This window comes from Capra hircus, chromosome 3 (assembly GCF_001704415.2).
Source record: "Capra hircus breed San Clemente chromosome 3, ASM170441v1, whole genome shotgun sequence".
NCBI classification, from domain to species: domain Eukaryota; kingdom Metazoa; phylum Chordata; class Mammalia; order Artiodactyla; family Bovidae; genus Capra; species Capra hircus.
The window spans coordinates 105,265,734-105,293,410 of record NC_030810.1 but is presented as its reverse complement, the minus strand read 5'-3'; the positions used below and the strand labels follow the sequence as shown (position 1 = coordinate 105,293,410).

The 27,677-nt window shown below is 39.9% G+C and overlaps 1 protein-coding gene across 4 annotated transcripts; it reads left to right on the top strand.

The window, feature by feature from the left end:
* Positions 10,484-27,484, top strand: KIAA0907 (KIAA0907 ortholog). Of its 4 annotated transcripts, none has more exons than XR_001297548.2 (14): positions 10,484-10,595; positions 11,096-11,312; positions 14,187-14,315; positions 14,612-14,691; positions 16,132-16,184; positions 16,442-16,605; positions 17,866-18,077; positions 18,626-18,686; positions 20,590-20,647; positions 20,887-21,140; positions 22,806-22,979; positions 23,923-24,007; positions 25,217-25,308; positions 26,186-27,484. XR_001297548.2 is itself a non-coding variant. In XM_005677368.3 (14 exons), exons 1-14 carry the CDS (start codon positions 10,558-10,560, stop codon positions 26,383-26,385), a joined length of 1,845 nt encoding a protein of 614 aa, XP_005677425.1. In that variant the 5' UTR covers positions 10,484-10,557; the 3' UTR covers positions 26,386-27,480. The 4 variants fall into 4 exon arrangements, 2 of the variants coding, with proteins under 2 accessions (XP_005677425.1, XP_005677426.1); XR_001297549.2 differs by having other exon boundaries at positions 20,988-21,140; positions 26,186-26,353; XM_005677368.3 differs by having other exon boundaries at positions 23,895-24,007; positions 26,186-27,480.

Genomic DNA, 27,677 nt, shown 5'->3' with positions numbered 1-27,677 from the left:
AATCCTTCAAGCTTCACCAGTCTGTGAACTGAGAACTTCCAGATGTACAAGATGGGTTTAGAAAAGGCACAGAAACCTGAGATCAAACTGCCAACATTCGTTGGATCATAGAGAAAGCAAGGGATTACCAGAAAAACCTCTACTTCTGCTTCACTGACTACTATAAAGCCTTTAACTGTGTAGATCACAACAAACTGTGGGAAATTCTTAAAGCGACAGGAATACCTGACTACCTTACCTGTCTCCTGAGAAACTTGTATGTGGTTCAAGAAGCAACAGTTAGAACTGGACATGGAACAACTGACTGGTTCAAAACTGGGAAAGGAGTATGACAAGGCTGTATATTGTCATCCTATTTATTTAACATATATGCACAGTACATCAGGCAAACTGCTGGGCTGGATGAAGCACAAGCTGGAATCAAGACTGCCAGGAGAAATATCAACAACCTCAGATATGCAGATGATACCATTCTAATAGCAGAAAGTGAAGAGGAACTAAAGAGCCTCCTGATGAAGATGAAAGAGGAGAGTGAAAAGGTTGGCTTAAAACTCAACATTCAAAAAACTAAGATCATGGCATCCGGTCCCATCACTTCATGGCAAATAGATGGAGAAACAATGGAAACAGTGACAGACTTTCTTTTCTTGGGCTCCTAAATCACTGCAGATGGTGACTGCAGCCATGAAATTAAAAGATGCTTCCTTGCTCCTTGGAAGAAAAGCTATGACCAACCTAGACAGCATATTAAAAAGCAGAGACATTAGTTTGCTGACATAGGTCCGTATAGTCAAAACTATGATTTTTCCAGTAGTCGTTTACGGATGTGAGAGTTGGACTCTAAAGAAAGCTGAGTGCCAAAGAATTGATGCTTTTGAATGTGGTGTTCGAGAAGACTCTTGAGAATCCCTCGGACAGCAAGAAGATCAAACCAGTCAATCCTAAAGGAAATAAACCTGGAATATTCATTGGAAGGACTGATCCTGAAGCTGAAGCTCCAATACTTTGGGCACCTGATGTGAAGAACCAAATCATTGGAAAAGATCCTGATACTGGGAAAGATTAAAGGCAAAAGGAGAAGAGGGTGGCAGAGGATGAGATGGCTAGATAGCATCATCGATTCAATTGACATGAATTTGAGCAAAACTCCAGGAGATAGTAAAGGACAGGGAAGACTGGCGTGCTGCTGTCCATGAGGTCACAAATACTAGCAACGGAACAACAATGAACAACCGGAAACTAAGACTGCACATGCCTCATGGCGAGGCCAATGGAAAGAAAGGAAGAAGAAAAGGGAGGGATTAGGTTGACTATTCGGCAACCTTGAGGAATTAAGTGAATGAAGGGTACATGATTGGATGGCTGGATGCGTGTATCACATTGGCATCAGAAAATACAGGACGAAAGCAAGGTTGAAAAATTTGCGAACCACTTGGGTACAGCAACCCAATATGCAGTTGGAAGAGTCTGGAAAGAGACCTGGTCTTGAAGATCTGAAATTAGACGTCTTCAGTAGAAGGTGGTCATGGGTACACCATAAAAGAAAAGGTCCAGTAGTTTTGCGACCATGTTTGGTTGTTTTCTTGGTATCCGCGTCCCCGTCTTCCTTTTTATTTAAGAACAATTTTTACAGTTTATTTATCTTGGGCTCTGCTGGGTCTTCATTGCTGCGAGGGCTTGTCTCTAGTTTTGGCAAGAGACACTCTCTACTTGGGGTGCAGGGGCTTCTCACTGTGGCGGCTTCTTTTGTTAAAGAGCAAGGGCTCTAGAGTGCAGGGGCTTCGGTAGTCGCAGCTCCAGGGCTCTAGAGCAGAGGCCAACAGTCGCGGAGCATCGGCTTCGTTGTTCCCCGGCATGTGGAATCATCCCAGACCAGGGATCAAACCAGTGTCTCCTGTGTCGGCAGGTAGACTCTTTGCCACGGAACCACCAGAGAAGCACCCCTTTTCCTTTCTAAAGAACTTAATTTTGTCCGCGTGCATTTCTTCTCAACAGAGCTCACATGACTTGGAGGAAGCTAACTCCATCTTCGGCTCTAGGAGTGGATGCTGATAAGTTTGAGTCAATCACTATGTCACCATTCTCTTGGAGGTAACTGTTTCAAGAGTCAAGGATTGGGCTTCCCTGATGGTGCAGTGGATAAGAACCTGCCTGCCAATGCAGGAGACACAGGTTTGATCCCTAGGCCAGGAAGCTTCCTCAGGCTGAGGATCAACTAAGCCCATGGGCCGCAACTACTGAGCCAGAGCTCTAGTGCCTGCGAGCCTCAACTACTGAGCCCGAGTTCTGCAACTACTGAAGCCGGTGCGCCTAGAGCCTGTGCTTCCCCAGGGAAGCTCATGCGCCGCAAGGAAGAGTAGCCAGCCCCTGCTCCCTGCAACTAGAGAAAGCCTGTGCAAAGCAACAAAGACCCAGTGCAGCCAAATAAATAAATTAATTAAATTAAAACAATTTTTTTGAGTTAAAAAGTCAAGGATTAAGCCTAGCAACATCTGACATCCTGATGAGAGTTACTAGTCCACAGGTTGGTCCAATCAGACTGAAGTTTGGGGGGAAGGGTTTTTCATTCTGATTGGCAGACGGAATTTATTTCTCCTGTTGGAGCTAAACATAGAAACATATGCCTCAGTTGGTGTTGGCTGTCATCCTGTTAGAATGAAGGAAGCCAGTTTAAGGACAAAGCCTTCCCACGGAGACAGGCAGAGCAGAGAAGCTGGGCCTACACCATCTTTGGACTTGTAGCTATAAGACAATACACTTATTATTGCTTGAGACATTTGAGCTAGTTTTTCTGTTACTTGTTAAGAGAAGCATCTTGGTTTAAGCAGAAAGGAATGCAGATATGTCCATAAATACTAGGAAGAAACCAGAAATGCTCACTAAATGTACTGCTTACAGAAAGAGAGGGGCTTCCCTGGTGGCTCAATGGTAATGAGTCTGCCTGCCAATGGAGAAGACTCGGATTTGACCCCTAGGTCAGGAAGATCCCCCTGGAGAAGGAGATCTTCAATATTTTTGTCTGGGAAATCCCATGGACAGAGGAGCCTGGTGGGCTGCTGTCCACGGGGTTGCAAAAGAGTCGGATACGACTTAGTGACTAAACAACAGCAACACAATAAGAGCGAGACATCTTGGTCAGATATTATCCCTATGGGCAAAGCAGACTGTAAACCTTCTGGCCACAGGGTTTGGGGAAGCTGGGGTTCAGGAGCTAATGTATTTTCAGAGGCATACGTAGATAGACATCATCCTTGGGAGATGATTACTCTTATGAGACTGCTGTTGACTGAAGACAGTCTGACTTTGAGAAATGAGGGGTTGACACTGATTGAATGATGTTCACTAAGGCAAGTTGTTCATTGATTCAACAGGTTTAAAAACAGGGTTTGATGGTTACATGTTACCTTGGCTTTTGTGGTTGTTGTGGTTTAGTCAGAGTCATGTCCAACTCCTGTGACTCCATGGACAGTAGCCCGCTCTGCTCCTCTGTCCATGGGACTTCCCAGGCTAGAACACGAGTGTGTAGCCATTTCCTTCTCCAGGGTGTCTTCCTAACCCAGGGATCAAACCCAGGTCTCCTGAACTGCAGGTGGGTTTTTAACCAACTGAGCCACTAACGTGGTTGCAGAATTTTAAAAAATCAGTTTTTTAAAAATATGTGTGTGTGAATTTCTTTTTCTAATTACCAGGATGAAGTATTCCTCTTCCTGTTCAAGACCAATCTCTCCATCTGTGTTCTTAAGTCCTTCTCTTTCCAGATCCTGCTGCATCAGGCGTTCTCTTCCTCTTGTTCTTTTTTTTTTTTTTTTACAGTTCCTCTTTTATTGCAAGGAACCCCCTTGAGTTGCTTCTAGTACTGAAACTTGTATCTAAGGACAGGCTGGTGTTTATCATGCCAGAGTCCTGGGAAAATCCTCACTGTTTTGGCTACCTATTCCCACTTCTCTCTCCTTTCTCCACTGCAGCTGGTGGGCACGTTGGCATGAAAGAGTAGTGCCAAGAATGCATTTTTAGAGTTTTAGTAGATCTGAATGGATTCAGGTGAGATAATAGGGAGACAAAACAATACAGCCCTCAGGAGACAAGCTTCATTCCTTCTGCTTTTCATTTGGTTCCTGTTTCTGATTCTCTCAGCACATCTGCTCCATTCTCTTGCTCCTCTTTGCAGATCAGCTGCATCTTACACCTTTTAGAAAATAAGTACCCAGACATCTGATGTAAACACTAGAGGAAAAACACAGTTACAAAAAACTTCTTAATTAAAGGGGAGAAAATAGAAGGTATCCTTCAGTATATCAACACCACACATTGGTCAAGTCCTCAGAGTTGTTTCACATCCCTCAGCTCAGTAAGCCGGTGTTATAGGGTAAGCACTGGATTGATACTACAGGGGTACCCACGGCTGGGTGACTGTGTTTGAACACGATTGAATTTCCAGCACCAGTTTGCTGACACATCCTTACAAGTAGAGGGCGTGCCTTAGTCAAAACATTTGGTTACGTTGTTTTTGCTTGTTGGGAAGTTTTAACACTGATCTTCGGATTATCCCTGAGACAGTTACTGATGAAAACTTTCTCCATGGAATTGAACTCCTAAAATATTTCTTTTCTGCCATTACCCTCTTTATTTGGGATTAAGCGTTGCTGGAGAGGTTGAGATGCCTTGCTATGCTAATATGAGTCAAATTCAGGACCCAACAGTTCAGATCTGGTGTTTTTCTGGCAATTCAGTTCTTAAAGTACTTTAGTGGGTTGCCTCTCCTTTTTTAAACACTTCTAAGTTTGTTTTACTGTTGTGATAGTTTTCTTCTTCCTTTTGGTATTTTTTTTCTTTTGACATAATTCCTGATTTAGAGAAAGCTACAAGAATAGTACAAAGAATTTCTGTATCCCCTTTACTCAGATTCCCCAAATGTTAACATTTTTTCACATTTGCTTTTAAATGTAACTAAATTACATCTAATTTTTTTTTTCTCTGAACAATTTGAAAGTAAATTGCAGACCTGATGCTCCTTTCCCTCTAAAATTTTCAGTGTGTTTCCTGGAAACGAGAATATGCTCTTACGTGACCACAGTACAATGATTAAAATCAGCAAATCAACACTGCTACAATAATCTTGAAACCTTATTCAGTTGTTTCCAATTGTCCCCTTAATGTCTTTTTAGCAAAAGATATCTCAGAGCATGGCTTACACTCAAGTGGCATGTCTCTTTAGTTTCCTTTAATCCAGAATAGTTCCACAGGATTTGTCTTTTATGACATTTTTTGCTATGTATTTTAAAAGAGTAAAAGCTAGTTATTTTGTATAACATTTTCCCACTTGGGTTTGTTTGCTATTTCCTTATAATTACACTCAGGTTGTGAAACTTTTGGCGGGAACTATGTGATGTGTTCACTTAACAGCATTATACCAAGAGATGCATGACACCTATCACATGGCTCATTTAGTTAAAGGGGTGTTTGCTAGATTCCTCCACTGCTGTAAACATATTATTTCCCTTTTGTGCCTAATAAGTATCTTGTGAGGAAGTACCTTGAGACTATGTAAACATGCTGCTACTCCTCTTTCTTTGATACACTATAGCATTCATTGATGATTCTTGTCTGACTCCATTGTTACTATCATTGCTGCCAAATGGTGATTTTGATGGTGGTTTTAAAACCATGATCTTTTTCTGATGGTGGTTATTTCTCCAGGAAAATTAGTCCTGCAGGAATTTGTGGCCTGGCGGAAACCCAAGCCTGAATGTCGCCTGTCCCCTCTGCTGTGATTCCAATGGCTTTGTCCTTGGGCCCTTGATGAGAATCCACATTTGAGATGACACACTGTTTTACCTGCAAGTCCATTCATGATTATCCTATGAAAAGTCATGTTTTGGTGGGGGAAGTGCTGCATTGACAAGTGTTTTTAAGCAACCCAGATGCTAGGGGTTTCCCTACTTCTTCTGGCTCTCCCAGAAATCCACATTCCAATTGTCAAGAGCCTAGTCATGGCCACTCAGCACATTAACCTTAGTCACAATAATCCAGTATGGCAAATAATTTGGTATGACCTAAAATATGACAAGAAAAGGCTAATCTTCCAACACCTGGCCTTAAGTAGTTTCAGCCTACAGGGTGAAAGAGTTTTGTCTAACAGGATTACAAAAATTCAGTTTTTGGTTTTTCTTCTTCCTATGCCTTTCATCAGAGAAACCTGGAACAAAATGTTGATCTCTTTAGGGACTGTGCTTCTCCTAAGGCTCTAAAGAATAATAAGCATTGAGTATAATCCTCCCATTCTGCTAACAGGGCCTCTGGGGTTTGCTGTGTCTCCTGGTTTAGCTTTGTCACTGTTGAATTCTCAGTTGGGAATGGGTTAACTGATACCAGCCAGTCACAGTTTCACCGAGGGTCTATGATTTGCAAACCCACTCTTTAAAAAATTTTTTTTATTGAAGTATAGTTGATTTACAGTGTTAATTCCTGCTGTACTGCAAAGTGATGTATAACATCAGTTATACATATATATACATACATACATTATTTTTCATATTCTTTTCCATATGGCCTGTTGGATATTAATCCACAGGATATTGAATATAAACCCCTGTGCTATACAGTAGGGCCTTGTTTATCCATCCTCTATATAACAGTTGCATCTGTTAATCTCAAACTCTCAATCAGTCCCTCCCCCATCCCTCTTTGGCAATCACAAGTCTGTTGTCTCTGAGTCTGTTTCTGTGTAAACCCACTCTTGGTCATTGACTTATTTTCCAAGTATACAAACAGCCAAGGCTCACTGAAGCTAGCTCAAGCGAGGGGGAGGGAGGGGGAATCATGTTTTATTTATTTTTAAAAAGATTATTCTTTTATTTTTGTACCTCGCTGCACCAGGTCTTAGTTGTGGCACTCAGGATCTTCTGGCTTCATGGCGTCATCTGAGATCTTTTAGTTGCAATATGTGGGATCTAGTTCCTTGACCAGGGATTGAACCTGGGCCCCCTGCATTGGGAGTGAGAAATCTAGCTGCTGAACCACCAGGGAAGTCCCAGGAGTCATATTTTAAAACTACACTGGGAAACGTCCTGGCTATAAAGGACTTAGCACAAGTATAGCCAAGACTCAACAGAGGCTGAGCTGGGGCTAGACACTCTATTTCTTGAACAGTTGCTCCATTCTTCTCTTTTTGACAGACTTCTCATTTGTAAGAAGGCTTTTAGAGGTGATAGCAGATTGTGTTATCTGCTATCTAAACTGTTTTTAGAAGTGATAGCAGATTTCTTCATAGGAAATGTTTGGAAAAATTATTCAAAAGCACTTGAGGTAGAAGGTGACACCCCAAAGGGTGCTGGTGAATATACTGGAGACCCTGTGAAAGCCCACTCTCCATCTTTTCTTTTTCCCCATCATAACTCCCACTGCTGTGGGTGAGGACATCAGGCCAGAATGACAAGATCCAGTGTCATCATTTTCCAATTTGGGGCTGATCTAAATGGATTCAGGGAGATACTCAAGGAGGCAGGTATGGATGTGTACCACCGCTATTTGGATTGTAGACAGAAAGTGCCACTGAAACAATGAGGGAGTGGCAAGTTTCAAGGGTCAGGACAGGATACTGAGAGAGGTTATAGGGTCCAGTCATATGAGTTTTATATGAACTTCAAGCTGTCACTGCCTTAGGGTTGGCAGATTACCTAATACTACCCAAATGAGCACCAGGAAATGCACAGTCATTCAGATTCATGTCAGTTTTTTTTTTTTTTGACCATGCAGCAAACAGGAGGGAAAATGACCTCAGCCTGACCTCTCTCACTTTAGAGAGATTTTTTTCAATGAGCAATATCACAAAGTGCAATTGAATGGAGTGTAGAAAATCAGACTTGGTTGTACCAACCAAGAAATTTTCTTGGGGAAATTCTAAAAGAATTTTAAATAAGTAAACTGAGCATTTAACTTAAGAAACTAGGAAAAACATTAAATATTACCAAAAGGAGAATATAATGAATAAAAACAAAATTTCAGGGGTTTCCCTGGTGGTTAAACACTACACTTTCCAATGCAGGGGGTGTGGGTTTGATCCCTGATTGGGGAGCTAAGATCCCACATGCCTCATGGCCAAGAAAGAGAACATAAAACAGAGCAATGTTGTAACAAATGTAATAAAGACTAAAAAAAAAACAACTTTAATTTGCTACTGATGAATTGATGAACATATTGATGATTAAAACTAAATTATGGATTCTTCAAAAAGTTGAACAAATAGACAAGACCCGGGTGAGGATAAGGAAAATAAAAAGAAAAGAAAAAAGACAGAACAGAAGGAAGTAGCCATACAAATGAGATTAAAAGAATGAGACCTTTAATCAAATTTTATGCAAAACATTTTAAATTCTAGGTAAAATGGATGATTTTAAAATCAGTAAAACTAACTCAAGAAAAGTGAAAAGACCAAAAAAAAGAAAGATAAGTGAAAAGACAACCTATAGAATGCAAGTCATATATCTGAAGGGACTTGGATTCATAATAATGAATACTTACAACTTAACAATAAAAAGATAAATAACTCAATTTTAAAATGGGCAAAGGATTTCAGTAGGATTTTCTCCAAAGGGGACAGAGAAATGATGAATATCTATAAGCAGATGAGTGGATAAACAATAGTGGTATATCCATACAATGGAATAGTATTTGGCCATAAAAAGGAATGAAGTACTGACACATGCTACAACATGGATGAATTGTGAGAACACTATACTAAGTGAAAAAAGCCAGACACAGGTGGTCACAAATTCTGTGATTCCATTTATATATAAAGTGCCAGAATAGGCAAATCCACAGAGACAGGAAGTAGATTAGTGGTTCCAGTAGCTGGCCGGAATGGAAAATTGGGTGACTGCTTATGGAAGCAGAGTTGCTCTGTAGGTGATGAAACTGATCTGAAATTAGATAATGGTGATACTTGCAGAACTTTGTGAATATACTAAAAAACAATGAATTGTACTGTAAGATACCCTTTCAAAAAGAGTAAATTTTTACAGTATGTAAATTATAGCTCAATTTAAAAAAAAAAAAGGAAAAAAAAACACAATGTAATTTCAGTCATAATCCCACCAACACTGTGTTTTGGGGAGACAACACAGAGGGAAAACGACGTTTTAAAATCTGAAATTCATTTGTAAAAACACACCTGTCAATATAAGCAAAGGAATGTAGGAATATGGGCTTGCCCAAACAGATATTAATGTAGGCATAAAATTGTTATAACGACATATAGTAAAAGAAAAAATTGATTCATGCAATAGAAAAGTGCAGAAATAGGACACATTTAATTTCATATATAATAATGGTGGCATTTGTAGGAAAAGACATTTATTTATAAAATGCTGAGGGAAAAACACTTTTTATTTGACTTTCAAATGAATTTGTATTCTATTAATCCTATGAGATGGCTTCCCTGGTGGCTCAGTGGTAAAGAACCCACCTGCCAACGTAGGAGAGATGGGTTCTATTCCTCCGTGGGGAAGATCCCCTGGAGAAGGAAATGACAACCCATTCCAGTATTCTTGGCTGGGAAATCCCACGGGGGTCACAAAGGGTTGGACACGACTTCGCGACTAAATGTCAATCCTACCACAATGTAAACGTATTTGAAAAATACCGTTATACTGCATTTACTCAATCTAGAGACTCCTTGCTGCTCCAAGATACCCTACATGCTGGTAATCTCTGGCTTTCAGAATCAACTCAGCCGGTATCCAAGGGCTTTCCGGATCCCGCCCGGCACTCGGCCAGTTCAACCGTTAAGTAGGCAGATCCAGAACACGGTGTTTCATAACAAACGCTGGATCACTCCTCCAACCCTCACCCGGACGTTTAAATTCCCTTTCTTTCAAATACCTGCGTGTAAGCTCCACCAAGTTGAGTATTCTATCTTCTTCATCTTTGCTTATCACACATTCCTATTTTATGTAATTGCCAGCGTGTCTACCCCGCCACATTACAACCAATAGAAAGGGAGGACCCGCGGCTGGTTTGTCTTTATATGCCTCGCTCTTAAAATGGGGCTAGGCACACAGAAATGAAAAAAAAAAAAAAAAAAAAAATCTTCGAATAACCTTTGAGAGGAGGAATCGTTTCCATTTTCCTAAACATGTAACTGAAACGTGAAGTTCGAAAAAGTCTGGGAAAGCACTCTTCCAAGCCACAGGCTGGGACTCCACAGTAATATAAGTGAATTGGGGGTAAAAATCTGTTTAATTCCCTGACTCATGCGTATTGTCTTCTAGGCTACCAACTTGCCCACAGCAAAGATGAATTCTCCTTGCCCCAATTCTTCCTGAAGATGAGGTTTAACAGCCATCTTTTTCAAGGGCAAGGCGCAAGCAGGAAGGTCACACCCTAGAGGCTCCCACAACTCCAGATGCCTTGAAATCAGAGTCCAATAGGAATAGACGTTTACACCGGAACCGCTTTGCCTCACGACCGGAAGAGGCTTTGCGTAAGGGCGTTGGGGGCGGAAGTGACGGGAAGGTGGTAGTGGAGTAGTTGGCGGGTGGTTGATCAGACCCGGTCGCCATGTCCGCGGGGAGCGCGACACATCCTGGAGCCGGCGGGTAAAGCTTCGCGGGAGAGGGCATCTCAGGGAGCGTGGGGAGCAGGAGAGGCAGAGGGATCATGGGAAGCAGCGTATGGGTGGCAGGGCCCTGAGGTGGGAAGTGGACACATTGGAGGGCCGGACTTTTGGGGCGAAGGGTGGTGAGCAGGCCTGGAGTCCCTGGAAAAGGCCGGCGGGGATCAGAAGGAGGAGAAAAGCAGGGACTTCGGGAAGGCCGAACTAAGGGGGAGGCGGAGACGAGGACGTATGGGACAGAGTGGAATCTTACTAGGGATGACGGAGGAGAAAGGAAGTAGATTCTGGAACGAGGTTGGAAGAAGTATTTGGGGAAATGTTGCAGTAGTTCTAAGGAGAGACGGTAATTCCATTTCTGATAGGAGAGTCGGAATTGTAAAGGGAACGTGATACGGGAAAATAGCGTGTTAAGGTGTCGTAAGGGGAGAAAAATATAACTGAAAGCTTTGATGGGGCCTAATGTTTTTTCTTTTACTTCCGTAGGCGCCGCAGCAAATGGGACCAACCAGCTCCAGCCCCGCTTCTGTTTTTGCCACCGGCGACCCCAGGTGGGGAGGTTACCAGTAGTGGAGGAAGCCCGGGGGGCTCCACAGCTGCACCCTCTGGAGCCTTGGACGCTGCTGCCGCTGTGGCGGCCAAGATCAATGCCATGCTCATGGCCAAAGGAAAGCTGAAACCAACTCAGAATGCTGCTGAGAAGGTATTGGAAGTTGAGGCGACTCTGCTAATTGCAATATTAATGGGGGTTATTTTGTAATCTTGTAATCTCCCAATAATTTGGATGAATGAAAGAGAAAACAGGGATACAGTAATTAAAGATAACTTATATTTGAAACGTATTTGATGATATCTTGTGATTTGGTTTTAGGAGGCAGTTTGATTGAACTTAGTTCACTTAGTTCCGCTTAAGTTCTATGTATATAACAATACTGGAGTGGGTTGCCATTCCCTTCTCCAGGAGATCTTCCCGACCCAGGGATTGAACCCGGATCTCCCGCATTGTAGGCAGATGCTTTACTGTCTGAGCCACCAGGGAAGTCATAATTATCTAAGGCAGTGGTGTAATATGTTTTTTGATAACATGTACGTTTTCCCTGAAGTCAGAAGAGAAATTCAGATAAATCGCGTGGTTTAAATTGTCGTGTGGAGTTAAAAAGCTGTAGATTCAGATAACTAATGACCGCCTAACTGAAGTGCAGTTAAACATGAACTAAGATGATTAATTGATATGTGAGTTGTTTTGCTGTTTTCATACAAATTAGGAAATTATTTGGTCGTTTTATAAAATCTTTGTTATAATTAGAAGCTTACAACTGAAATGGATCTGAACTTTGAAGCCTTTATCTTGCTGGAGAATGCAAGAATTTTCCTATAGAATAAGGGGTACAGTTCTGTTTATATTGCTAGAATGCAAGCTTTGTGTTTGGGGAAAAAGCAACCTTGCGACAAGTATGGGGTAGAGTATTGTCACCACTTTATAGATATGGAAAATTAGGTTCATGAATGGAAAGTTAACTTGTCTTAAATCTGTAAATGGCAGACGCAGATGTCTCACTTCAGTGTCCCCTCAGACTCTGGGTATTTAGCTTTTGTTTGGAGTTGGAGAATTCAGTTTGTTCCAAGACAGCCCATTCCATTGTAGTTTTCATGTGAAAAACAATTATTTTGGTTTAATTAAAATTGCTTTCCTTGATACATATGAAGAGTTCTACTTGAAAACGTAACTCATGTGATGATTAACTCATGTTAATTAGTGTTTGTGGTAATTTCATACTGTATGTGTATATATATATATCAAAATGTAAAATTGTACACCTTAAATGTTTACAGTTTTGTCAGTTGTACTTCAATAAAGCTGGGTGGGCTAGGGGGAGAAAGAAAATGCAATTCTTCAGCCTTCCAGTTTGTCAATAGATAATATCTATCAGTAGGCCAGAAGCTGGGTGGATGTTTTAATGCTTGAGTTCTGTGGATTTGGCGAAAACTTTTAGCGAATTGGAAGTTTGTTATTCATTGTATTTTTTGGTTTGAAAAGATAGTGTGAGTCAATTGTTTATTTGTAAAATCTAGAAGAAAATACTAAAAGCACATTGATGGAGATGGATGCTTGAATGTTAAGATTATTAATATTGATGTTACTCATTTGGACTCATTTTTTCTTCTAAAAAAAGTAATCTCTAAAATGGTGATTGAACCCAGCAGAAGGCAGCATGGTGCACGAATACTGGATTTAGAATCAGAATACCTACGTATGAAACCTAGAAGCCCCAGTTACTGGTTGTAAATGTTAAGATTTAGTTTCTTGGTTATGTTAGCCACATTTCAAGTGTTCAGTCGACGTGTGGATGGTGACACCCATATCGGACTGGCAAGTGGAAAACAGAAAGTTCTGTTGGACAACACTGATCCGCACCTTTAAAGGCATAAGGATTCAGTGAGACAGGTGTGTGAATGCATTTTGAAAGTCAGTAAAGGAAGAGGGATATTGTTGAGTTAGTTTGCTTCCGCATTTTTAAAATACCTAATGTGCAAATAAATAATCTGTATTTTACCTTCCTCGTGCTGTCCACGGCAACTAAGGATTGGGGGAGGCTATCTTGAGGTTAAAACTTTTGAGATAACACTCAAATTCAGCTATCTGGAGTTGCCTGTAGTTTATTTTTTATTATTTTAGGGGGCCATGTCACATAGCTTGTGGGCTCTTAATTCCCCAGCCTGGGATTAAACTCAGGCCCTCAGCAGTGAAAGTTTGGCATCCTAACCACTAGACCACCAGGGAATTCCCTGTAGTTCATTTAAAATTTTTTTAAATTTTATTAACTTTTTAAAATTATAGTTGATTTACAAAGTTATGCTACTTTCTGCTGTACAGCATTTTTTTCCGTTTTACTTTATATTGTAGTTGATTTTACAGTGTCGTGGATTTGCCCGTAGTTTAAATTGAGAGAGAACAGTCAGGTTTCAGAATCTTACTTGTCTTTTCATTCATTCTCTTTGTTCTTCCTTAAGTGAGTAATGGGATGTGAACTGGATACAATTTAAGGATTTCTGAGGTTTCTGTAGGAATAGAATTTTTTTGTGTTGTGTAGGTCACATTGTGACCCTAGTGTTGGCACACAGGCAGCTTTCTGTTACACAGATATGTATGAGTAGTTGGACTCAGGTTGTGCATGGACTCGACTCTACCCTATATTTTACTACACCTGTAGCTATCTAATTGAGCAGTAAAGCATCATAACTTGGCCTTTAATTTTCCTTTTGGAGATTGCAGCTTTTAGTCCATAGCGTTTCTGTAATCATATGGTCATAAAAATGCACACAGGGCCAAGGTTACAAAGATATCTAACGATGGCCTTCAAGTAAATTGACTGTACTTGGTGTCATTTTATGGAGGTTTTGTTTGCTTTTTATTTTGTTGATGACGAATGACCAGGGAATATTTCCAGGTGTGTTTGCTTGGGGGAGGGGGGATCGGTAAGGAGTTAGTGGCACTTGGGAAAGTGTAGTTTTAAATTGAACAGCAAAGAGATTATTTCGTCATATGAACTTTTTAATGTAATTTCTCCTGTTACAGCTTCAGGCCCCTGGCAAAGGCCTAACTAGCAATAAAAGCAAGGATGACCTGGTTGTGGCTGAAGTAGAGATCAACGATGTGCCTCTCACGTGTAGGAACTTGCTGACCCGAGGACAGACCCAAGATGAGGTATGGAGATGTGGGGCCTCTGTGGGGAAGGTGGTGGTTGGGTGTACTGTCAGATTTTTATTAGTGGTTTTGGGTCTGCAAAGTCAGGATTGGGTTTGACTGGAAGAACTTCCTTGTGAAGATAAACAGATAGGGGTGGATTCCTTGAATTAGTTTGAGTTAAAATTTCAAGATAACAGGAGAGAACTCACTCCTACATATTGATGGAGTGAATGAATGGGGAAAATCTATATCCTGCTGCCTGTCATTGACCTCAGTGAATTGCCAAATCATCTAATGCATTGTTTGCTTTTTAGATCAGCCGACTTAGTGGGGCTGCAGTGTCAACTCGAGGGAGGTTCATGACAACTGAGGAGAAGGCCAAAGTAGGACCAGGGTATGTATGTGTATCCTATACTTTGGGAAGAGTTGGACATAGGACTCACATTAGCTTCATATTTGTCATTTGTAGGGAATATGTGTGCATGTTTGGTTAGTAGCTATACACAGGCACATGTGCGCTCACTCACTTTATAACAGAATTTGAGACATCTCAAAACAGATGTAAGAAGTATTGGCAGCTGTTTCTTTTGCTGTTTGGTTTTTTACTTGACAATTAGTGCTTTTACCTGGAGGAAATAAATTAGACTAAACTGTGAAAGAAGACAGTAGTTGTTAATATTTGCTGTATATCTAAATTTTTTTCTATGGAAATATTTCCCCTAACAAGTGGGTTCCTACTTTGTCATAATCTCCCTTTTAGAAAAATCCTTTTATCAGATTCCTTATTACCACTGTGATGATTATAGGTTGTAAGTTGTCCATATAAAGGTTTCATCTTAGTTCAGTTTCATTACTTCCATTATCCAGTTTTTGAGGGCAGATATTCAGGCAGTGCAACATTTTTCATATTGGCTTAAACTAAATATAATTAGGAGGCAAAATTTGCTCTCTACCCCAGGCTAAAACTGTATTTTAACCTTGCATATGTGCTGGTTGCTGTTTTAAACATTTTTTTCTTTAAACAGTTATGTTTTGCCTACAGCTTTTTATTAGTATGGTTGTTGATCACTTTCTTTATTATTATCACAATTTAAGTGAGTTTATGGTTTGGTTTTGTTAAGAATGTGTTTGTTTTTGGCTGTATTGGGTCTTCGTTGGACTTTAATCTAGTTGCAGCAAGCAGGAGCTACTCTTTGTTGTGGAGCATGGGCTTCTCATTGTGGTGGCTTCTCATGTTGCAGAACATGGGTTCTGCCTGTGTGGGCTTCAGTAGTTGCTGCCCACCAGCTTCGTTGCTCTGCAGTGTGTGGAATCTTCCCAGACCAGGGATGTCCTCCGTTCTGGCAGGCATAGTCTTAACCACTGAACCACCAAGGAAGCCCCATGTTATGTTGAGAGTCTTAACGAGTCTTCTCAGTTGGGTGTGAACCTTTAAAGAAATATGCATGTGTATATATATATGCCACCACCCTTGGCACATCAGGTTGGATAGCCTAGAGCCCATTTGTCCATAACTTACTAGACAGCCAGCAGAAAGAAATGCTGTTCTCAAACACTGGGTTATCCAGAAGACTAGAGATTAATGTTCATGAGCCTAGAAGAGCATATTTGATCCCTGTGTGGCCCCATTTACTTTAAGCAGCCAGCAAGTATTCATTCGCCAGCTATAAAACCGTGTTCTTAGAAATTTAACTAGCAACAGCCATTTTCATGTATATGGTCTCCTTTACTTATTTAGAAACATTTGAGTGATAACAGATTAGGTTTGGTGACCCATTTGACCCCTTTGGTTGTGACCAGCTCGCTGTCATCATTTTAATATTTCTCTTTATAGGGATCGTCCATTGTATCTTCATGTTCAGGGCCAGACACGGGAATTAGTGGACAGTAAGTAATTGTTTTGACTCGCATACTGCTTTTTGTGAAGAGCAAAGTGTTGTATGTAATAAGTTGGCAAACTGTTTGGTCCTGGTGGCTGTTTTAACTCTTCTTTATGATAAAGAACTACTCATGAATATATTTGGGTAATCTATAAAATGGATTAAAAACACAAGTAACTGAGGATTGGCCTGTGTTTATCGTTGTTGCTTATCTGTTCGTTCATTTCTTGAGTGTAGTACCTTACTGTCTGTGTTTTTCCCTAGGAGCTGTAAACCGAATCAAAGAAATCATTACCAATGGAGTAGTCAAAGCTGCCACAGGGACAAGTCCAACTTTTAATGGTGCAACAGTCACTGTCTATCACCAGCCAGCACCCATTGCACAGCTGTCTCCAGCTGTTAGCCAGAAGCCTCCCTTCCAGTCAGGGGTATGTTTTATGGAGAGGTCATTAACAGTGTTATCGTTGCTGTAAAAATGATATATGCCAAATACTATAGGGAGTATGAAGAAAAAAATAAAACCCTGAAGCTCCAACCTAAAAGTTACCCCCATTGATAATCCTATTAATGGACCATCTAGGTTACCGAGAGGTCGTGAACATCTGAACACACATCTCTTTATAATGATACATTCTAGATGTCAACTTTAAAAAAAAAAAATGCATAACATGAGAGTTGAGAGTTAAGTTTTATTTGGGCTAGTATGACAGCGGTGGCCCGGGAGATAGTGCCTCAGATAATTCTCAGAGACTATTCCAGAGAGATAGAGGGGAAGGGCAGTATATATGTGATTTTGGTAAAGTGAGGGTACATGTAATTAAGCATGTTTATTTTTTAGAAAGTTCTTGCTTCTTCTAGTCACAAGAAATAGTCATCACCATGAAGGATTTTAGTGCTTTTCTAGGTACAAGGAGATATAAAAATTAGACTCATAGAATCAGCTCTTGAGAATAGCTAGCTATTTGAAAACCTGTCCTACCAGTTTTCTGGGAGTGCAAGAGTGCCTCATTTCTATTTTCCACCCTGAACGCCTTTCAGAAGGTACTGAAGTTCAGCAGTGGCAGCAGCACATGATTTAATCCTTGCAGAGGGAGATGGCAAGCATGCACGGCAAGTGCCAGTTTGTGGTTGACATAGCGAAGGGACTGTTAGAGCGAAGAGTACACGTGTTGTGCATTTTGAAGTCAGTGGTATGGTTTAAATTAGTAAACTTAACTGGAGGACTAAGAAGGCTGAGTCTGATGAAGCAAGACTCTGCTGATACAATCCTCCTAGAAAAAAAGGGTTGGAGAGAGCAGCCCTCCGTGTGTTATAGAATATCACAGGGTTGACTGTACTACCCGACACTCTACTCCAGCTTTACAGGAGACTGTCTTTGCTATTTCTTATACAGTAAGTGGATTTACTTACTCAGTATTGAATCTTGGGTTTTCGCTTCTTAAATAGATTTCTCTGAACAGAGTAAGATGTTAATGTTGTAGGTATGTACATGGAATATGTAGTTTGTGTTTAAATTAAGCAACTTGATAGGGTTTATTTTTAGGTTCATGGTAGGAATTACAGGGGGGTCTTTATTCTGGAAGTGATTGAAAATATCTGGAGGATTAAAGTATTTTGCCTAATAATTTTCATTTTTAGGATTTATTTATGTATTCTGTTTTAATTAGAGATATTCTGTTCTTCTGCAGATGCATTATGTTCAAGATAAATTATTCGTGGGTCTTGAACATGCTGTGCCCACTTTTAATGTCAAGGAGAAAGTGGAAGGTCCAGGCTGCACCTATTTGCAGCACATTCAGATTGAAACAGGTGCCAAAGTCTTCCTACGAGGGAAAGGCTCAGGCTGCATTGAGCCAGCATCTGGCCGAGAAGCTTTTGAACCTATGTACATTTACATCAGGTATGGATAGATAGAGCCAAGGACATTTGGATGCTTGTCAGCTGATCAGTACAGGCAGAAATGACTCAAGAGGAGCAAGAGAATATGAGCTTAATAAGTAGTAGCATTAGGAACTTAAGTAAATAATAGCAGTAATCACTTTGTAATTAGTTAATAAAAACTGAAGTAGAGGTGTGATTGGATTTTTTTAGTATTTACATCTTTGGGTTTTAAAGAGTCTGTGATCATAAAATGAGCTGCAGTAAGCCTGAAATAACTTTCATTTAAACCTACGACAATACATTTAAAAATTAGTGATCTTTAAATAGGTTTTGTTTATATTAAGAAATACCATTACTCAAAGAAGGAGACTATAACATTTGTGGTAATGATACTAGTTATATCTTGAAGGGCTTACGGACTATTTTTGTGTTTCTGTTTTGTGATATTCAGAAACTTAGATTTGTGCTACATTGACTATACTGCATTTAGAAAACAGCATACAAAGAAGAATTCTGTATCTTTTCTTTTTCTTTCTTTCAAATTTATTGGTTCTTACGTCTTTACAGTCATCCCAAACCAGAAGGCCTAGCTGCTGCCAAGAAGCTCTGTGAGAATCTCTTGCAAACAGTAAGTTATATTTATCTGTCTGAAACTCATTTAGAAGATCTACTGCCGTCTTGGACTGTGTCTTAGCTATTTTTCTACCTGTATGTGTTTCCTAGGCCTCCCATATCAAATTCCCACAAACCAGATGACTTAAAACAACAGACCTTTATTCTCTCTTAGTTCAGGAAGCCAGAAGTCCAAAATCAAGGTGTGGGCAAGCCTAGGTTCCTTCTGAAGGCTCCGAGGGAGAATCCATTCCATTCCTCTCAACTAGCTTGTTAATAATTAACCTGCAGTCCTTGGCATTCTTTGCCTTGTGTCAGCTTAACTCTGCCTCCGTCTTCACCTGGCCTTTCCTGTGTCTCTCTTACCTCTTCTCATAAGAAGGAGGAGATTTGATTTTACAGTCCACTCTAATCCAGCATGACTGCAACTTAATGATCTCCATCTGTAAAGACCTTCTTGTTGCCAAACGAGGTCATATTCTAGTGTTCTTGGCAGACATAAATTTGGTAGGGGGTTGGAACAACACTTCAAACTACTGCACCATTCCAGCAACTGATACTCTCTGTACGGAAGTCAGACTCCCCTAGTCAGGGTCACTGTTGACTTGAATTTCTTCTTCAGGAGCTGTTTCAGTATGATATATCCACTATATAGTATCATACAGTCTCAGTGTTGTCAGTTACTTAAATAACCACTATTAATCCTGGTCAGGTTGTTTATGATCTGAATTCCAAATTTAATATTAGCTTTAGATGAGGTGGGTTGAGTTATCACAGTTGGAAGCCAGTCATCCTTTGCGGTATCCTTTGGGCTTCTTTGGCTGTCCATTCTGTTTATTCTGTAATCAAATAATCAGAAGTTAAACCATAGGTTTTTTATAGCACCTAAAGGAAATCAGGTTCGAGGGGTTGAATATGTTCAATCTTGTGTTATTTGGTAATTTAAGAAATTGGTATCAGGCATCTCAGGATGAAGCTGTTATTTCCTTTGCTTTTGCAAGGTAACCTGACTTACCAACCCTTGTTTCATATAACTTCCTTGACCAGTTCCTCATCGTTTTCTTTGTTGTACTTACTAAGTAGCAACAAAGTTGGACTTAGTAAGATCCTTATAATGAAGAACTAGATGGAAGAGGTAATAAACCATTAAACGATGAGCTCCTTGAGAGCAAATTACCCACTAAATAAAAGAATGAATGATTTCTCTACAGTTAAACAGAAAACTTAGAAATATCTTAACTGATTAATTTCTGTGGTTCTGTGAATGATTTTCTACCCTAGAATTGGGTCAAGTTGGGGGGTGGTTAGGATGCTCCACTCAAATTGCTTCCCTAATGTGGGATACCCCGGTTCGATCCCTGGGTTGGGGAAGATCCCCTGGAGAAGGGAAAGGCTACCCACTCCAGTATCCTGGCCTGCAGAATTCCCGTAGTCCATGAGGTCACAAAGAGTTAGACATAACTGAGCGACTTTCACTTCACTTAGGGTGCTCCTGATGTCCATGTCTCTTGTTCCCCAAACCTGGGTTAGTAATTTAGTGGTGTGCCTTATTAAAATTAAGAGTGTGTGTGCGCTCAGTTGTGTTTGACCCTTGGTGATCCCGTGGACTGCAGCCCACCAGACTCCTGTCCGTGGGATTCTCCCAGCAAGAATACTGGAGTAGGTTGCCATTCCCCCTGCAGGGAATCTCTGAACCAGGGAATCTAACCCGTGTCTTCTGCATTGGCAGGTGAATTCTTTACCACTGAACTCCCTGGAAGGCCCCCAAATTTAGATTAAACGAGTCTAATAAATTTGACTGAAACATTGATGGAAATGTTTTGGCTTCTAATTTGCTTTGATCCTAGAATCACATATCCTCATATGTACTGAGTGAGTTGAGACTGTTCCATATTGATCTGTTCCCCTTCACTTTCCAGGTTCACGCTGAATACTCTAGATTTGTGAACCAGATCAATACTGCTGTACCTTTACCAGGTGTGTATGTCTTGAAGTGGTAAAAAGAAATATTTTGGTAGTGATATTAATGAATAAAGTAAGATACTCGAAGTTAAAGGAACTGTGCCAGGGCACTAATAATATTCACTTTAACTTAGGGTAATTTGGAAAGCCATTTGTGCCTCAGTAGTTTTCTTCCCTAGAGATTAAGTTTAATATTCAGCTAAAATGTCTCATTCTGCTGCAGCTGATTAAACACTTTTTTTCTTCCCCCTCAGGCTATACACAACCCTCTGCTATAAGTAGTGTCCCTCCTCAGCCACCATATTATCCATCCAATGGCTATCAGTCTGGTTACCCTGTTGTTCCCCCTCCTCAGCAGCCAGTTCAACCTCCTTATGGAGTACCAAGTATAGTGCCACCAGCTGTTTCTTTGGCACCTGGAGTCTTGCCAGCATTACCCACTGGAGTTCCACCTGTGCCAACACAATACCCGATAACACAAGTGCAGCCTCCAGCTAGCACTGGACAGGTAGGTTGCCAGGATATGAAATAGGAAAAATTGGGGCAGGGACGGGGTGGAAAGGTGCTGGTATTATTCGGAAGCAACTGAAATTCGAGGTGTTTCTTCCTGTGTTCCCACCATCGAACTACCTCAATACTTTGGAATAGTGTGTACATGTGTATATTTATCCTAAAGTTTACAGTTTTATGACTTTTGCCACCAAATACTACTTCAGAGCACAAGTTGTCGAGCTTTTCACGAAGGGCTGGAAGATAAATATTTTAGACTTTGTGGGCCATACAGTTTCTGCCATAACTACTGTGCTCTTGCTGTAGCGGAAAAGCCATTTCTACACTAGGAAATGGATGAGCATGACCATGTTCCAATAACTTGATTTACAAAAACAGATAGCAGGCAAGAATCATAGTTTACCTGTCCTGGGCTTTGCAGTGTTAAAGTTCTCACAGATTAGGGCTGGCATACCGCATTTGTCTAAATGATAGGAACTGATTTGCTAATCTTAGAAGAAATATATCATATACAGGTGTTCTAGGCCAAGAGGTATGCGAGCTTCCTTAATGAAAGGATTATAAATGCTGGTATATATTTCTCAAGCTAGGAAAGTAGAATTTTAGGAAAAGAATAAGTAGCCAGCTCGTTTAGATTATGTACCCTTCTTCTTAGAGGCAGGGGAAAGACTAATGAAAGCATGGTAATGGATTTATGGTAGGTCCTCCTCTGTGGGCCTCTCATAGTGTACCCATGCCAGAGAAAACAGCCTCGAACCATTGCCCAGTCCCTACCTGTGGGCTGTGAGCACTGAAAGCGGTTGAACAGTGTGAAACCAAAAATGGGCTTATGAACTCAATTCTGTTTGTGGTCCCTTAGTCATAATTATATTACCTTATATTTAGGCAGAGCTATAGTTCTGCAGCTTTGAGCCACATTCTCTTGTAATTGGGAAGCAATATAGCAGAATGGTTAAGAGTATGGGTTTAGAGATAGACTGGCAGGGTCCATGATGCTTCCCCATTTTTGAGCTATGTCATCTTGGCAGAGAACTTAATCTATCCAGGCTCTAGTTTTCTTTATATATAAAATGGCATAATCATTATAATCCAGAGTTGCAAGGATTAAGTAAGCAGTCAATAAATATTAGCTGTTATGAATGAAAGTTTTCCTTTTAGAAGTGCTTGTTTTATCTAATATATCTTTTCCTTTTCGGAACAACCTCTTAAAACTATTATACTTGTTCTTGACATAGTTTATCCATGGAAATGATAGATGAAGTTGTATTTGCCACACAAGCCTTGGCAGCATTTATGATCCAGAAAGAGCTAATTACATTGATTAAAGGGCTTTAAATAAGAGAATGTTCTTGCTTGAACTTCTGAACTAAGTAAGTGACTGGAGTGTCTATTGTTTGTTCATGATCATGTTTGCTCCTGATGGCAAAAATGTGCAGCAGGTTTTTCCTGAGAGTTCAAAACTTTCAATTTCATGTTAGCTGCCATGAAGGTAGGAAGACTAGGTGATACTGTTACCAAATTATACTTGAAGGAAACTCAGGACCAGAAGATGAAGGATGTACATGCATCATATTGATCACTAAAGTATGTTGTAAACATCCTTTAGTTATTTGTTAGTTGGGCATTCTCACACTTTTTCCTCCTTGGTTTGTTTTGGTCCCAGAGTCCGATGAGTGGGCCTTTTATTCCTGCTGCTCCTGTCAAAACTGCCTTGCCTGCCGGCCCCCAGCCCCCACCCCAGCCCCAGCCCCCACTCCCAAGTCAACCCCAGGCACAGAAGAGGCGATTCACAGAGGAGCTACCAGATGAACGAGAATCTGGACTTCTTGGATACCAGGTTAAATAAAATATCCTATCTTACTTATCTCATCTTATCTTACTGTATTCTCCCTTTAAAGAAAGATAAGTTCACATCTGTGTCAACTGTCCTCCCAATACTAGGATTTCTGCATTCTGGAATCCATTTAAATAAGATACTTATCCTTAGGGATTAAGTTAAACCAAGAGTGATTCCCTTTGGGTGGGTTTTGTTTTTGGGTCAGGGAGATAAGAGAATACAGAGCTCTCCACCTAGAGAGAAGTCTCCTATGACTAGCATCTGGAAGTTCTGTAAAATTCTGCACTTCCTCTTTATACAGCAGACTCTTGAAAGCCTCTTACAGCTTGTAGTGAAATGAGTAGGGAAGAACTGTTACTCTACCAATATATGGTTTGTATTTAAAACCTTGGCACTGTTCTTTTTCTCCCTGCTAAACAAGAGGGTGGTGTAATTCTCCAATTCCTACACCCCTGAAAAAATGATAGCCAGAAATGCAGTGATTCTGTGCATGGATGTGATTATAAACTCATTCACTGATGAGTCTTTTTAGATTATTAAAATACATAATTTTGGTACGGTCTTCTTTTATCCGGAGAAGTACTTTTGCCAGAATCCTCTGAAGCATTCTTTGAACCAGACATTCTTTGGAGCATTTTTGTAGTTTATAACTAGATTTATACAAACCAGTTAAGTCATAGATAATTGAAAACATAAAGACATAGCATAATGAAGCACAAAATCTCTGGCCAAGTCCTACAGAGAAAAGTGATAGTCTGTGCTTTGAGTATAGTTAACTCCAAATCCCAGAGAGCTGTGTAGTACAGCTTACTGCAGTTTATCAGAAAGATGAGGCACTTGACAGTTACATTAAGGAGCTAAAGTCAATACGGCAGTTGTAGATTTGCTAATGCCACTGTATTTTTCTGCTCATAGCATGGACCCATTCATATGACTAATTTAGGTACAGGCTTCTCCAGTCAGAATGAGATTGAAGGTGCAGGATCGAAGCCGGCAAGTTCCTCAGGCAAAGAGCGAGAGAGGGACAGGTAAGTCAGTTGGAACAGAATTATATGGATATGTTCAGATGTCTTTTTTTTTTGTAACATTAATGTGAATAATGATCGTTGCTACGAGCACCCATGTTAAACTGAGATGAAATATTTGGATCAGATAATCTCCCTGTTCATTGTAATAGATGCGGTAATGGAAAATACGATGATATCCTTTACACAGTCTTAGAATCACTTATACTCAGCCTTGAATAGTTCAGTACTTGATTATTCAGGTATCTGCCTTAATTTTTTTTCTCTGTGTCTTAGCCATTTTCCTAAGGATAGACAGTAAAAGAAGTATTACACAATCAAACCATTTTTGTTACTTAGAATCATAGAATATCATGGGTGGAGGTACTTGAATGAGAGTCCAGCCTGTCACCCAGTGCTTGAATTCTCCTCTCCTATATTACATTAGCCTTCACAAGATGGAGCTGGTTTTTATCACAACAGTTCATTCTTTCATATTCATTCACTCTGTTTTTTTCCATAAGGATATCATACTTTGCTTTTTTTTCATAGTTTAATTCTTGATGCATCATTTTATAAACTGCCTAGAAATATGTACTGTGATTGGCAAATCCCATTAGTGGATATACCATGTTTTACGGTAGTTGAAAGTATACAAAGGCATATTCAAACGAATAGCTGGGACAGCTACTTTCAGGTCATGACAAATACAGTCTGCATTGGAAAGACCTCTTTTTTTTTTTCTTTTATTTTGATGTATAGTTTATTTACAATGTTGCATTAGTTTTAAGTGTACAACAAAGTGATTTACTTGCTGTACATACATACCTATTTTTTTTTTCAGATTCTTTTCCCTTTGAGAGCATTCCATAAGGTTAAATATAGTTCCCTATTACAACTTTAATTTGTTTATTTACTCATTCTATTATATCCTTATAATCTTACAACTTTTGTTTTTGGCCACACTGCATGGCATGTGAGATCCTCTTAGTTCCCTGACCAGGGGTTGAACCCAGGGCACTGGTAGTGAAAGCGTTGGGTCCTAGCCACTGGACTGCCAGGAAATTTCCTAATCTTACAACTTGATAATTGCTTGAAAAAAATGGTGTCAGGTAGAAAGGGTTGAAATTAATGGTTAAAATGAACTTTTATTTGCAGATTGTATTGTTATTCAATTTCTTATGTACTGGAAAGGTTGAATGTGTCTGAAAAATTATTTTTAACTTTTAACAGGCAGTTGATGCCTCCACCAGCCTTTCCAGTGACTGGAATAAAAACAGAGTCTGACGAAAGGAATGGGTCTGGGACTTTAACAGGGAGTCATGGTAAGTAAGGTGTAGCTGGGGGAGCAAGGAAATGGCTAAGACTGGTCTTAAGCTATTAGCTTTCTAATCTGATATTCATTCAGGTTGACTTATTCAGGTGTTTAATCCAACCTCTATAATCTGTTGGCTAATGAGAATACTTTTTTTTGTTTGTTTGTTTATAAGGACATCATATAGTTACACAGCCTTTTATTTTCAACCGACGTGTGTCTAGAAAAGAGTCAGTCGACTTACATTTTATACATAGCATCAGTGACATTTAGGAAAAAGTAATGATTGGTAGGTCATTTCAAAATTTTGTTGCCTTTGTTGTTTGAATACCTGGAGGTAACCTGATGCAGACTTAAAAGACTTTTGTGTTGGGAGCTGAGCTACCTCTCACCTTATATCTCTTATTTATTGGTTGGGAATGGTCAACCAGTGTCTTTTTTAAAATGTTGCTTCTTAGTATCTCAGAACTCTAAATTTGGAGAGGTCCATAAATGGGATTTTTTTTTTTCTTTGCCTATAGTCATAAAAATGAACAGAAGAAAGTACATTTTTTTTCTTTTCTTCTAACTTTTTAAAGGTGAAATATTAGACTCCAGAGACTTACTTGCTAACTTTCCTTTTTTTTTTTTTCTTTTTTTTTTTGTGTGTGTGTTTCTTTTTTCTTTCTCTGTTTTCTTACATGGTTCTGGTGGATTCCCATTTGCTGATGCTGGTGCTGTTTTTCGTGTGATCTTCAACGTTTTTGGGTGACCATTGACCCTGTGACCTCAAAATGGTGTCCAACTAACCACAATTAACATCTTTTTTTTTAATTAACGAATTTATGGTATTATCTTTTTTTTTTCTTCTTGGTGGGGAATGGGGTTGGGGTTATTCTTTCTTCTAGATTATCCAGTCAAGAAAATGAAGACTACAGAGAAGGGGTTTGGCTTGGTGGCTTATGCTGCAGATTCATCTGACGAAGAGGAGGAACACGGAGGTCATAAAAATGCAAGTAGTTTTCCACAGGGCTGGAGTTTGGGATATCAGTATCCTTCATCACAACCACGAGCTAAACAACAGATGCCATTCTGGATGGCTCCATAGGCAACAGTGGAGCAGAGATTTGAGCCTTGGTGACTCTAGCAATAATGCATGCATTTGATTTAATAATAAGACTCTGGGGCCTGTACGGGGAACCATCTTGGACTTTTACAGAAGTCAGTGATGGGGAAAAAGAAAAAAAAGTCAGTGATGAGCGTTCCCTTTCTTAAAGGGTTTCCATTCTTTTTTTTAAAAAAAAAAATACCCTTATTTCTGCAGTGGCATAGCATCTGTTAAAATTTACTTAGAATCACAAATTTGTCTCAAGCTTTTTAACAGTTGGTGAAATGTGCTTGTTCAACAGGGTCATTCCAGTATACCCTTGACCTGGTCCAGCCTTTTCCAAATGAATAGCCCTTATTCTGACATAAAGCAAGTTTTGTTTGTATTTTACTACTGTGGTCAATTTTGATAATAACTGGTTCCAAACAAAGCCTTACTATTTATTAGTGGGGAAATGATTTTAAGACCATCCTTTCCTTTCAGTATTTAAATCTAAAAAGTCCTCATCCCTATTTCATTTTTTGGATTCTTTGTTTTGGAAAATGCAAATGCATTACTAATGCAAAACTGTTGGATATAGCTGAATCCTGGGATATTGAAGGTTTTTTTCCATTGGGATGAGTCAAAGCTGGTACCTTTCAGGCATTCTTGTCTCAGATAACCATTGCTGTTTTTACTGCCCGTCTAAGCTCCTTGTCTTCAACTGAGTCTGAGAAAATTACTTGATCAAAAGCTGGTCAGAACTCATCACAGAAATGACATCCAGTGGTCTGTCTCTCTGAGAACTGGTTGCAACTGAAAATAGAGAGATTTGACTGCTTGGAATAAATGGTGGACTTAGTGACTGAAATTGCAACTTGTCCTTTTTCTTGGCATTACAGGTTTTGCCAAAAGAACTTTTTTGTATCAAATATTGATGTGTGAAAGTGAAGGAGCTAGTCTGCTGAACCAGGAGTAGTTTGAGATACTGAACTGTCGTTTTTGCACATTTGAGTACTTTGCAGACTGGCTTTGTATAAACGTATCCTCTGGTTTCCTATATGTTGTAAATATTTAGATCATAATTTCATTATAAATAAATGTATAAATATTCTGCTTGTGGTTTCTTTGTTCTTTATTCCACAATCCATCCATATATGAAAATTCATAACCTTTTTTACTTGTGTGTTTTAGCCTCTCAGTGGTGTCTAACTCTTTACAACCCTGTGGGCTGTAGCCTGCCAGGTTCCTATATCCATGGAATTCTCCAGGCAAGAATACTGGAGTGGGTAGCCATTCCCTTCTCCAGGGGA

Excerpts from the sequence above, each read along its gene's own strand:
- KIAA0907 (XM_005677368.3), top strand. The coding sequence starts at position 10,558 with ATGTCCGCGGGGAGCGCGACACATCCTGGAGCCGGCGG. Across the intron at positions 14,316-14,611 it reads GAGGACAGACCCAAGATGAG|ATCAGCCGACTTAGTGGGGC; the intron begins GTATGGAGATGT and ends TTTGCTTTTTAG. Across the intron at positions 16,606-17,865 it reads AGCCTCCCTTCCAGTCAGGG|ATGCATTATGTTCAAGATAA; the intron begins GTATGTTTTATG and ends GTTCTTCTGCAG.